General features: G+C 51.5%; 1 protein-coding gene across 1 annotated transcript; it reads right to left on the bottom strand.

Moving 5' to 3' along the window:
- Positions 1-538: 538 nt before the first annotated feature.
- Positions 539-12996, bottom strand: LOC116427064 (uncharacterized). Its single transcript, XM_076373914.1, has 4 exons — positions 12602-12996; positions 2741-2826; positions 2211-2435; positions 539-1984 (listed from the first exon to the last, which is right to left on the bottom strand). The coding sequence occupies exons 2-4, from the start codon at positions 2819-2821 to the stop codon at positions 1322-1324; spliced, it is 969 nt and encodes a 322-aa protein (XP_076230029.1). The 5' UTR covers positions 2822-2826; positions 12602-12996; the 3' UTR covers positions 539-1321.
- Between the last annotated feature and the right edge of the window lie 163 nt (positions 12997-13159).

Here is a 13159-nt window from a genome sequence, read left to right as displayed (position 1 = left end):
ATGGGCTATTGTGTCGAGGAACACGTGCGACGTAATTGGAGGAACGCGTGGAACCGATGATGACGCGAGTCTGTTGTCGTTTCTTCTAGTAGGATGTGCCCTTATCTAATCGGCGAGACATTTTTACTGGAACGAGTCTCTTCCTGTCATTGAGGAAACTTATTGGCTGTTTATCAAGACGTCGCGCATAATTAATCGATCGTTTCGCAACGCCGCCGCCGCGGTTCGAGACGAGTCTTTAATATGCCAAGTTCTAGGTGTCCGAATATTATTAGAGCGCGTCGAGATTCTTGTGCAACCTGGGGATTTCAGGTCGAAGGATTAAGGTGCTACATTCCGAGGAATCGCGCGGATGTCGAGTTACCATGGGTCAGAGATTTTCAGATCGATCGTTTCGCGTATCAACGGAGTCCTCGAGATTGTTGAAATGTGAGAATTTAGAATTCCTAAGGGATTGTTCTGTCCTGTGATTCGAAAGTCACTGAAACCTCGCGTCCAACGATGATCTGGGGTCCCCAAAAGATACTCATCTCGAAGGTATCATGTCGACTCTTCCTTTATTCTCTACGAGACAACGGATACAATGTATACTTGAAAGCAGTCAACAAGATAAAAAAAAAAACTTGAAACGCCTGCGGACGTTGTTGATAATAAAAATTGCGAGAGTTAAGGAGTGATTATAAACGGACGTAAATTCCTTTATTAGACGCGCGAGTACGTTAAATAGTTAATTAATTAATTAATAATAATTAAATATATATTAGAATTTCATTTCTCTCTCTTTCTCTCTCTCTCTCTCTCTCTCTCTCTCTCTCTCTCTCTCTCTCTCTCTCTCTCTCTCTCTCTCTCTCTCATATCTCGAATATCTCCCAGACGCACCGTTCAAATCCCGCGCCCAATCCAAGCGAATCCGATCGGACAGTCTCCACCGTTGCTCCCCGGCGACGTCATATACATAAACATTTCAATAAAGACAAAAAAAAAATACAAAACAGATGGTCATTCTTCTCTTTCCATTAAAAGAAACATATCGAATACAATACAAATGCGCGAGTCGTCTGTTGCCCAACGATCCCGTCGAAAAAACCGAATATCCGCCAATCAGTTTCACCGAACCGAACCGAATGATCGACTGCGGACTGGACTAGGCTGAATGTCAATGATCCTAAACGATAAAACGATCATCCCCGTGCGGTGTACAGCGGTTCTCGATCAAAAACCAAGCAATGTCTTCCGTCGGCTCATCGGCCAGCCCCGATCGAAGACTACTACCAGCCCCGCTACCTTTCCTTCGCTACCGGAACGACGCCCTTTTGTTTGCTCAAAAATCTTTCTTCTTATCCTTATCGACAAGACCATTGTCGTGGTAGCTAATTTCTTGTCCAGGGACCGCCGGATGAAGATAGTGCGGCTCCACGTCGATCTTCTCCTTCACGTCGGGGTCCAACACCATCGAATGATGCGGTCCTCTATGGAGCACCGTCGTCGTCGAGTGGTGCTGTTGTTGCTGCTGTTGTTGCTGTTGCTGCTTAGAAGAAGACTGGTGCTGATGCTGATGCTGGTGCTGATGAGAGTGCTGCCTCTCCTCCTCCTGGCCGTACTTCTTCAATAATTCCCTCAGCTTATCTAGGTCGATGTCCTCCTCGAACTTCGAGAACAACTCCTTAGCCCCGGACTCGTCCAGCTTCTCCGAGTCCTTCAGCTGTTTGTAAAGTTGCAGGAATCTCTCGTCGGCCTTCACACCGTCCCTCGTCGTGTTCTTCGAGGCGTTTAAGTTCGGGTTCAACAGCAGATCCGGCGTCTCGTGCACGATGTTCACATTCTTGTCCAGGTTCTCCTCGGTCAGCGACTGGAGCAGCGTGTTGTAGTCTGGCTTGATCCTCGACGTCTCCATGCACGAGCTGCAGGAACAGTTCGTGATGATCTGAACCTTCTTCTGCATCGTGACGGGGTTGTTCTCTTCATCCTTGCAGTTCAGAGTCACCTGGAGAATAGAACGTTCCGTGAGAATCCGATGGATATGCAAACCGTATATTATTGGCCTCTTGACTGTCGAATTTTATGTAACGCTAGATTTCAAGTTCGCGAATGACACTGTTTACCAAGAAAATTCGGCAGTTAAGAGGTTGAGTATCGCTAAAAGTTGATCTACTGGTTTCAACGTGCTATTGAAGAGATCGTTGCACTGTCACGATGTCTCGTTAATTTACCGTGTGCCACACGCTGTCAAGGGGTTGGCACGAGTCGCAGTACGGTCTGATCAGGTCGCCGGGCGCGGACGGCTCGCTATGGGGCACCATGTACGAGAAACAGGCGCCAACGCACACGTTGTTGTCCAGCTCCTGCGAGGAACACTGCGGCCATGTGACCACCTGCTTGATCGGAGTTGTCTTGCACCAGCTGTGTTTGTCGGGGTACAGCACAATGTTGTGGACCTTGAAGGAACGATCGCGCTGAACGTCAGAAGACAAGAGAACGAGGGAAGGAAAACTGGAGACGGCAAGATGACGAATTGTACCATAAGTCTGCAGCATTCTTTGAAACCACATTTCTTCGCGACTCTATTCTTATTCAATTTCACATGCCACCTTTTCCTTCCTCTAAGATCGCGATATCAGATTTGAAATTTTTTGAAAGTTCTCTTGAAGAGTATAACTTCTATTTTTAAGTCACCGCGGAGAGAAAGGCTACAGACTCAGGATGCAACTGCAAGATGCGTCTTCGGAGAAGATCGATAAACCTTGTGCTCTCGGTGTGCAAGAAGAAGTGTCGACTGGACGAGCAGCAGGATCGCCACCGTCAGGTGACACGTCGATCCCATGATCCCTGAAACAATGCAAGGAGAGAGAGGGTATCCGAATCTTTCCAACTGATCGACGGTCGCCGTGAAATAGTTGCCAGGTAAGAGGAGCCGCGCGCCTAACCGCGGAACCAAAACTTTCTCCGTCCCCGAAGAGTCGTCGGCTCGCCATCAAGAATTTCGCGATTGCGATTCGAGGCGCGGCGTGCCGCGTGCACGTGTGCATTGGGTATTCGCTGCTCCCCACCCAGGATGAATGAAAGTTGTCGCCAGCGGTAGGTCTAGGTACATAGTTTGCCGTACACCTTGGCGAATTTTAATAACCCGAGTACCTTGTTTCTGCAGCCACCGAATGAAACGCCTAACGTTTCCACGATTGCGACGCATTCATTTTCTCGCGTGGGACATTCATAAGAAACCGATCACTCCGTTCGCATGTTGGTCCCATCGCTATTCAGAAAGAAGCACTTAATCACCGTCGATTAATCGCGTCCAAAACAGTCACACAAGGATCGTTCCCAATCCATCAAACGGTACAATTCCTCGAACATCAGAAGTGACCAGCTATAGTCAGCCTGACACGCCATAAAAAGCAACGTAACAGGAAATTACACATAAAAATCAATCGATATACGGCGAGATCGGAGTAGCTACGCACACGGTCCCATCGCTGGTCCCGTGGGTCTCGTGGCTCGAGGTCTCCGGTTCGACGACCGTCTGAAATTACGTCACCGGGATTTGTCGTGGTGCCGTTTCGAACTGTAGGAAGAGTCGGCGGGGGGGCAGTGGTGAAAGAGGGGGAACGACGACGACGACGGCGGCGGCGGCGGCCGTCTCTTCCTTTTTTCGTCGCTCAGTTCGTCGCGTGAATTTTGTTTAAAGCGAGCCCCGTCGGTGCGTATAGGGGGCTCGTAAACGCGACGGGGCCCGACCTCGAGGCGTCCACGAGGGAACACGGGGTTAATAGAGAGGGGAAAGCCGTATCTCGTCACTGGGGCCCCCGTAACGGCGCGGCGCGCCGCGTCTCGCCGGGTATCGGCGACGACGCGGTGCCCGGGTCGCCTTCCATTCATAAATCGTCGGCCCATGATTCCTCGATTCCGGCCCGGCCCCGTCCAAGAGGCACCGGGATGCTCGAGTTTTAAAGTCGCCGAGATCTCGAGATAACGGAATTCCCCGCGGCCCATCGGGATCAAGGGAAAGAGGAGACTTTCTCGTGGATGGCCCCGGCCATAAATAGCAGCGGATTTAGGGTACGGGGCTTGAATACGGGATGCAACTTCTTCCGGCGCGCGATGCGTCTCTCGTTCGACGAAAAACCAGGATATCGTGCACCCGGGCTGCCATGTTTTCGGCGGACCATCATTGTTACGCCGTGGATGCATTATGCAACGATGCGGGAAATAATTTCGCCACGGCTCGGAGGCCTCTTCGTATTGGAGTTGCTTCGCGAGGTTAGATCTTCGGTTTGGGTTCTTCGATATTTCCTTGGACTACGAATGCTGCGAATATTGTTTAATACAATTGGAGAAGATTCGAGTTAGCCCATATCGCATTGATCGAAGGCGACGCGCATTTGAAGTCGCGGAATCGTTTATTCTCGGAGCAATCGGTAATGAAGTGATAATTCCGTATCACGCAGGGAAAAGGGAACGAAGCTGCGAGTAGGGAGCAGCGAGGGGATGAAAGAAAAGGGAGATAGCGCCGGGGAGCAAGGAGCAAGGTAGCCGAAGCACCGGGCCGGATCGATGGCGGCGGGAAAAAAGCGTCAATCTCATCGTACGATCTTTCTTGATCCTTCGGAGATCACCGTCGAACAAGTGGCAGGAACGACAAGGTAAAAGGATGTGCAGGTCCAATTACGAGAGCTCTCTCCGGCCCCCCTTTTTTCGTCCGGCCGAAAGCTCTCGGATCCGTTCAACCGGCGCGGACCCGTTTCGTGCTGCATCCTTGCCTCCCAGCCTCCTCCAGGAATTCACTTTGTCGTTGGACTCGCGAGTTGAATTCCTGACAACAGAAGGAATCTCGTCCCTCCCCGGACAATTGGTCCCCGGTATTTCCAGGAGAGGATCAACTTTTCGTTCCCCTCCGATGCATTTCAATCCGGATCCCCCCGTGGTTTCCTTTTCTTCGACTCGTTCGTCCCGCCACCTTCGTTCGTGGAACCTTTTCTTCTCCGCGCGGCTCCCGTTCTACTTTATTCTCACGCGCGGCATCGGCCAACTTTTTTGCTTCTTATTCCGACTTCCGAGAAGCACGGAAGCCGCGAGACGAAACCCGATCACGGATCGGAAGAATGATCTTGCGACGGGATCGCCGCGGACCGTTCATTGATAAGGCGACGCAGGCGACTTCGCGCGCAGACAGCGACCGTTGTTTCAGATAAGGGGAGCGTGTCTTGCAGCTCGATCGAATTACGCGAGACTAAGGGAAACGTTGCACGACGGTCCGGTTTTATTCGCGGGAAGCTTCTCCTTTGGCGAAATAGAGGTACAGTGGTGCAGTCGTTGGTCGGGCGAACTGAGCTTCTCTGGCCTGAGGGCTTCGAGCTCTTGAATTTTCTTTCTCGCGTCGTGCCGTTTTATGGATGGAGTAGAGATATTTTTACTATTCAGAATGGAATGTGCTTTAGATATGAATAGTGTTTAGACGAAATAACTGATCAACAATCTTGTCTAGTTCGAATGAATGTAGAGAAAGGCGTTATAAGTATAAAATGCGTAAAGATTCGAGTTGCGAATGACATTTCAATTCGGATCGTAGGGTATCAGAAACGTTGACGTTTACTAATAGCTTCTTACACCCGCCGCAAATTAGCCTAAACACACGATAGTCAGCAAATTAGAGCTCTCAGCTGATTCTTGTTGAATCACCCTGTACGTGCCAGCGGGGGGAGGTGCGCGGCCGCACTGCCCCGGCCGCCCATCTCATTTCCACGAGCGGAGATTTGAATGACCGAGTAGGACACTGCAGGGACGTACTTAATCCGGATGAGTTTCACGACTCGCTGTTAGCGACCACTTCATCCAAGCTGTGTGAACCATGATCCTTGGTTGAAGTGCGAAATACAATTTGAATTAATGCACCTGTTAATGCTGCTTTCTAATTAAAACCTCCTTCACATTAAGGAACCATGTTCTAAAACGTAATGTTGATACATTGATACTAGATCTTCATTCACATCTTCAACGAATGATCTATCATTCTAGTAACCTTACACTTTCATTTCCATGGGAATTGAAACCACATCCTGTCCCTATAGATTTACTAACAAATTTCCCGCAAAAGATTCAAAAACCACCTCTTCACCTCGCAACGCAAATTCATTAACGAACAAGTGTCCAAACAGTATGCAGATCGAAACGAAACCGAAGGAACGCCAACTTCCGTGCAATTTCGCGAAGAAACACGAAACGATCACCGACGACCGACTTCTTCGCCGGCGTGCCTGCTAAATACGGCCCTGGCCGGGTCGCAGCCAGAAGTCCAAAGCTCTTTGTTGCTGCGCCACCTTCTCTTCTCGCCTCTGGGTCCGTGTCGGTGGCGTGGAGGACCTCCGGTCCACCTCTTTCTCTACCTTCTTCCTCTCAGTCCCGTTCCTTCGATTTGCTCGTGTCGTCCGCGCGAGAGGGACGAGGACGGGCCGACCTATCGGGCCCCGGGAGCAAGGGAAAGAAGCATGGAAAGAGAGAGAGAGGGGGGGGGGGGGGGGGAGACGGAGAGCAAAAGGAAAGAAAGACCCGTCGAAAGAGAGAGAGCGCGGTAGCCTTTAGCCGAGCGAACTGGAGGAAGAGAGAGAGGGTGGTGCGCCCAGCCGCGAGATTAATTTGATTTTCAACCAAATTTGACGCGCCCTCGGGCCCAGGCGGGCCGGCACAAAGGGCGCCGCAGATCTGTGCACGCCACGGACCGGGGATCCGTTCGGCCGGCGTCGCCCATCCCGCGGGACCATTTAAAAAGCACGAGGAGGAAGGGATTCGAATCGGTCGTCCTCTCCGAGCTTAACACCTCGGCAAGGGCCCCGTGGACTTGACGCGCGGGCCCCGCTTCCACGAACCGCCTAATAGGAATTCATATTTCACTCCGGACTTTCTCCTGGCCGGAAGAAGAATTATGTTTTGGCGAACTGGACGAGCGAGGGGATAGACAGAACGCGCGCGGAGTCAATGTTCACCGTCCGGCCGGGACCCGAACGTGATTTAGGGTCCTCACCGACTGGCTGGTGCCAGCCTCCATGCCTCCGATCAATTAGGCAGGAAAATGATTTAACGATCCAATAACCGGGGCTCGCGGTGAAAGAGGTTCTTTCGGGATTGGGGCTGCGGCTCTCGAGCTTGCCAGCTTCGGTTGCGATTGGGGAAGGCGGAACAGAATGGATTCTGGGCTATGATTTGTTTGGGGTTCATGTTGCCCCCGGAACGAGAATATTGTTGTAATCGTAATGATGCTAGAGTGAAGTCTGTTGATTTAGAGGATTATTGTGTCATCTTTTCATCAAGATTGCAAGTTTCTTGAAATGGGAGATATAAGTTTAGCGAAGCGCAATTGGATGTAATATCTTTGCTTCAATTTGCTTGTACTGAAGCGATTGAGAAAGCCAGGAAACATCGGTTTCCGTAAGGTGTCGTAATTATTAACACGTAGATCCTCGAGCCAGCGGTTCACGGAACTTTTGAGTGGGTGGTTGATTACACGAGGATGTAGAAAGGCAGAATGTCACGGCGGGTACCATTGGTCCAGAGTTCCTACGGCCCTGACGCCCCGGGTACATGAGATACTTTCATGATCTCTTTGCCGGCGTACTTAGACGTCGGAGAAAGGGAAGAAGAGGAATACGAGCGGACAGAGCCGAGTGGAAGAAGAAGAAACGCTAGATGGTTCGAGACTCTTCGACCAATGGAAGCGTCGGCGAATAGGTACAGGTTCGAGCACGTGGTACCGCCGCCTGTACTAGTTTCCCCCGGCTCGATCACCTTCGCCGAGCTTTATCTACGCGTAACCATATCTGGCTAGAATCGTCCGCGCCGCAGCGCAACCGGTAGTTATTCTTTTTTTCGAATTCCTCTCGCGACCAGGTGGTCGAGAATTCAAACGTACGAAGGGAACTATCAAACATTAAACCCATTACCTCAAGACACTGTAATATTCTCGTAAACAACCACTTTTTGGGGGTCATTTTCCATTTTCAGTCTCGTCAACGCAACTCATTGAATAGACTAAATTCGTGTAACCTTTCTGCAAGGGTTGCTACGATTCAATTTTCTAGATCGCTAATACCGCGTCGGTTGTCCCGATAATTAGAAGCGTAGAGTGAACTACTTCTCGGTTCACCTAGTAAACACACCCAGCGCGTTTGAGATTCTGCGGCGCGCACCGCCATAAAAAAAGGAGGAATCCAATTTAAATACGATGTCGTTTCGCACGCGGGAACTGCGAACACTTTCGCGCACGGTCCCTCCTTACAAAACCGTTTTGCACCGTGAAATTCTCCGTTACGGGTCCCGTCCGCTGACGAAGGTCATGACGGGTGGGAGGAGGCGGAGGAGGAAGAGGAGGAGGAGTGCCTGCCGAGGTGGGGCCCCCGATCATTGGTCCTAGATTAGAGTATAATCCCCGGGCGGGCGCGCAATACGTTTTCTCCCCCGTTTTAATGAGAAATCCCTATCTCCCGATTCGGTCTAGCCCAATTTCGCATTTTGCGACCGTCCTTCGCTCCTCCTTTTTTCTCTCCTCTTTCCTTCTCCGTTTCCTCCTCTACCCGTCTCTTTTGTCTCTTTCCCCTCGCGGCTTTTTTTCCCCCTTTTTTCGCAATACGGTGCCGTGGCCGAACTAATAGGGGGCCCCCGCAGGGTGAGGGTCTAGAAGGGGAGCAAAAATAAAGGAGCCTATCGCCCGCGGTGGTAGGGTGGAGAACGCGCCAGAAGCGAGACGGCGCACCGGTGGCGGCCGTGCGCGAAGAAACGAGACGGTGACCGCGTCCGAGGGCCCCGCGGCGCACGGAGGGGAAAGGAGCAGGCCCTCGGCACTGGGGCAGGGGGGTAAAGGGCACGGGGAGCATGAAGAAGAGGAAGAAGACGAAGAAAAAAAAGGAGTTTGCCAACAGCACCGGAGGATGCCCCGAAAACACGCTGGACGTGTGGCGCCATCTCGGCTCCTTTTTTTTCTTCCTGCTTCGCCGCCACTCTCCGCACGGCCCCCTCTTCCGCCGAAGCCGTGTGCTTGTTCCTCGTGCTTTTGTTACTTCGCCCATACTAATTCTTCGCGAGCTGCACGGCGTGCCCGGGGTGCGTGGAGAGAGAGAGAGAGAGAGGGAGAGAGAGAGAGAGAAAGAGAGGGAGGGAGAGAGAGCGAGAGAGAGAGGGAGAGGGAAAGAGAGAGAGATCGAGCGGCCCAATGGAGGGGGGCACGGGCCCCGAGAAGAGGACTGGGTAGGGGCCCTCGTGCATCGGCCAGTGTCGGATTAAGCTGCTTTCGCACCCTCTTCGCTCCTCGATTAGATCGCAATTTTAAGCCCGCCGAAATTTCGACGCCGTCCGCCGCCATCCCCGCCCCACTCAGCCACCCTTTCTCTTTCGGGGGTCCGCGCCGTCCACGTTTTCCGCTCGATCATCCTCGTGGTCCGTATACACAGTGTAACAGGGATTAAGGGTTCTCGAACTTCGTCGATGATCCTAATTTCTTTTTCACGCCGGCGTTGGCTGGTTTCGACCCCCACCGTTCTGCGAGTAATCTAATTTCTGGTGTCGCAAGGTGATTTGTCGATTGATGCATTATCAGTGTGTTCGTTGGTATCCAGTTCGAGATTATAGAATCGCGTGCGAATGTGCATTTTGGTAAACTTGGGGTTGCGAAGCGATGCATCCCCTTTGTGACGGCGATGTGCGGTTTGTTTGGAACTTAAGTGAATTATTCTTTTCACTGTTGAATATTTGCGAATAGTATTAGCTTTTTGGATCTCGAGTATAGTGATTATCGTATGTGTGATTTGAATCGTGCTTATTCGAGTAGTTAGACAGATGTTAGATATTAAATTGGAGACTAGCTACTTTCCGAGAGGCCAACGATTTCGGAAGCCGAGCGCGCTGTAATAACAGCGAACAGGTACCCAGAGATTCGGCGAAGCGGGTCACTTCAGGAAGCCGATGCTCGTAATTCCTTGGACCGAGCACGCGAATCGAAACGGAAGATCGTAGCTGGAGGGGGACGGTGGAGCGAGAAGTGGGCGTGCAGCTGGTGTGTGCACCGCTTAAAGAATCCTCTCCCGTTGTGGCGGCCGCGGCTCTCGCCGCGGACCACATACCTGCAAACGAACGTTCTTAAAAGGGAGGGCAGAGCCCAAGAACAGGTCGTTAAAATGTAATGACATTGTTGTTTTTAATGCTCGCCTCTTTAAAACGGGCCCTTTCGTCTTCCTCGAGCCTGGCCCCGGCTACTTCAGCCGCTACTAGCTTTCTCGTTCCCTCTTCCTATATCTTCCCCGTCCTCTAACGAGTGAAAAAGAAATCAAACGAGAGAACGACATTAATCAGGAGCTTCTCTCCTCGGTTCCCCTTTTTCAATCCGATTTTCCTCGTCGCTCTATCTTCCCTTCGAAAGAGACAACCCTCGTTACTCCATAGTACTCGAAGAGAACGGCGTTCGAGCAAAGTAGAAGAGCCTTTATCTCGACCGATTCCACGAGCCTATCGGTCGCTAGGTGTTCCTCATTTGTACTTGGCTCGTTTAACGATCTTTTCTGGTAACCGATAAACCCGTTACCTGGACACCGCGCCGCCGCAAGATGACGCAGCCGCTTCCTCGCCGGCACCCCGCGCGCGACCCCACGGGATATATCGGTATCAAGTGTCACGGACCCCCATGGCAGCCCTCGATTTTTCATAGTTCGTTACCGGCGGCCCACACCGGTCGAGGAATGTTCCCGGGACTAGGACCCGGCGTTGTCGAACACGAACCGCGGGCGGCGGCGGACAACGTGTCAAAATTTCTTGTTCCTCCTTTTTCATACACTTTCTTCCCCCGCCTCGCGTCCCTTTCACGGCTTTTTCTTTTTTTTTTACGTTTCTCCGCCGATACGCCGGCCGACGGAGAGGCAACCGAACGACTTAATGAGAGGTTGAAGACACCAATTAAACTGGAGGTATTATTGTCCATTTTCTGCGGTCCAATTACTCGGGAGGCGCGAACACGGTCGCATTAGTCGCCCCGGAGCTCGATTCTCGCGACGGCTGCGGCAGCGGCAACGACGGCGGCGAGAGGAGACTACCTGCAGCTTTAAAAAGAAGCGCACCATAAGATGTAATTAAGTGCAGGCCACTCTCTTCGGGGAATGAGACCGGTTAATGATATTACGGGATGTTTACGGGATGAAGTAACCTGCTCCAACAATAGTCTCGATTTCAGTCGCCGACTGATTCGTTTTGCTGTTTTTTTATTCTTGCTCTTGGTGTCGAGGAAAAAGAAAGAAAACGGCAGGGAGAAGCTTCTTCGTTTTCGGTTCGTTAATGCAAATCCTCTTTCAGAGAAACAGAGAAAAAGGAATGAGGACGAGAGAGAGAGAGAGAGAGAGAGAGAGAGAGAGAGAGAGAGAGAGAGAGAGAGAGAGAGAGAGAGAGAGAGAGAGAGAGAGATGTATACGTGTGTAAAATACATATATAAAAATAAAATATGTATGTATTTTTGTTGGGCATTTTCGAGATTAGCCAATTAACCGCACAGTGACGAGTCGGATTCGCGAAAGGTCTTCATTAGAAAGGACCCGATGCCGAGAGCTCCGGCTACCGCGCAACGGTCCAGCTCGGAAGTTAACTGTTGCGTCTAAGAAGAGCTATCATTAACTCGAGAATAGGGTCTGGGTATTAGGATTAGTGGGCAAAACGTTTCGGATAGGGTGCTTCTGAACTATTTAACTGCGGACCGGCGAGGACCCTTGTCCCCTTTGCCACGGTCCTCGCCACTTTCCATGAGCCTGTGATCATCGCGACTTGCTCTCAGCTGGTGTTAACTTTCTTTCGAGCCGGACCACCGGAAAGGAGGGGGCAGCAGCCTGCCTTCCACTTTTCGTGCAACGAACCAAACGCGAAATGTGTCCCCACGTTCTATTAACACCTCGCCTTACGACCTGTTATCGACACATTCTCGCTTCGCCGCCCGTTGTTGCCCATTGATAAGAGGGGCTGCGTGTACATTAAAAGGTGACTGCTATCACCGTATCATTCTGATTCTCGTGAGTCGAATAATATTCAGTTTTATTCCACTCAATTAGAAACCTTGTCAGCGATCCGCGTATTTATTTACACATCGAATAGCAATATGGTGTACACATCGGTTACGTGACACCTGTTTGCCTGTCTCCCGTATCTTTAACAGTCTTCCTTAAGACGTTTTCCTTAACTTTAATCTCTACTTCTACCTACGTTCAAGTATAAAAATTACACGGAAATGTATTTAAAAATTCGTATGATATACGAGGGTCAAAGCGTTGATACAGAAGTGAATCGAGGGTATCGAATACGCGAGTCACCGTAACCGAGGAAAACATGTAGCTACGCGATCGGTAGCGTAACATCGCCGGAAGCGGTATCCTAGCCCGATGGGAGCCACCGCGAGCAACTATGAATTCTATCCCAAGATCATCATAGTCCCCTGAGAATTCCCGCGGGACGATACGACCGGATCCCCGATAAAGTGCGCGTATAATCTACGTACTCCTGGATCACGCGTACAACGGTCTGGCAACTCTGGCAACGATCTCGGGCCGCGGCGGCTGGTAGCCTTGGCTTTTCTGAAGAGACTGTCACTCACCTCCGTGTACGTCAGCGACGTCGCGAACTACGCACCACTCTAAAAGACTCCCGTGGAAAACGATCGGCGAACGAACAGCCGGAACGGAACGGAATGGAACGGGAACGGAAACGGAACGCGGTCGCGCGGATCACGGTTTTTCACTGCGCCGTTTGGCCCCGGTCCCAACGGGCACACAAGGATCTCATCCGCTGGTCCCCGTCCACCGGTTCGGGCACGGGCGGCGATCGGTGTATCTCGGGGCGGATCCGCGAACGACAATAACTCGACGAACGGTTTTCGCCTCGAAAAACACGGGGGGATCCGATATGAGGCCGAGAGAGCCGAACCGAGCTGAGGCTGAACACGAAACTGTGCTGCCGATCTCTCGTGTTCCGTTCTCCTCCTCCTCCTCCTCTCGCTCCACCTCCACCACCACCACCTCGGGTCTCTCCTTCAGCTCCTCCTTCTACTCGGTGTACACGTTCGGTTCCGCGCCGTTCCCGTTCCGTTCTCTCTCTCTCTCCGTCCACCGGTCTGCCCAGGTATTCACCTGGTTCGAGACAGAAAGAGAAAGGA

This window comes from Nomia melanderi, chromosome 14 (genome assembly GCF_051020985.1).
Source record: "Nomia melanderi isolate GNS246 chromosome 14, iyNomMela1, whole genome shotgun sequence".
Lineage (NCBI taxonomy): Eukaryota > Metazoa > Arthropoda > Insecta > Hymenoptera > Halictidae > Nomia > Nomia melanderi.
The sequence above is the reverse complement of the archived record's forward strand: the minus strand, read 5'-3'. Positions and strand labels throughout refer to the sequence as shown.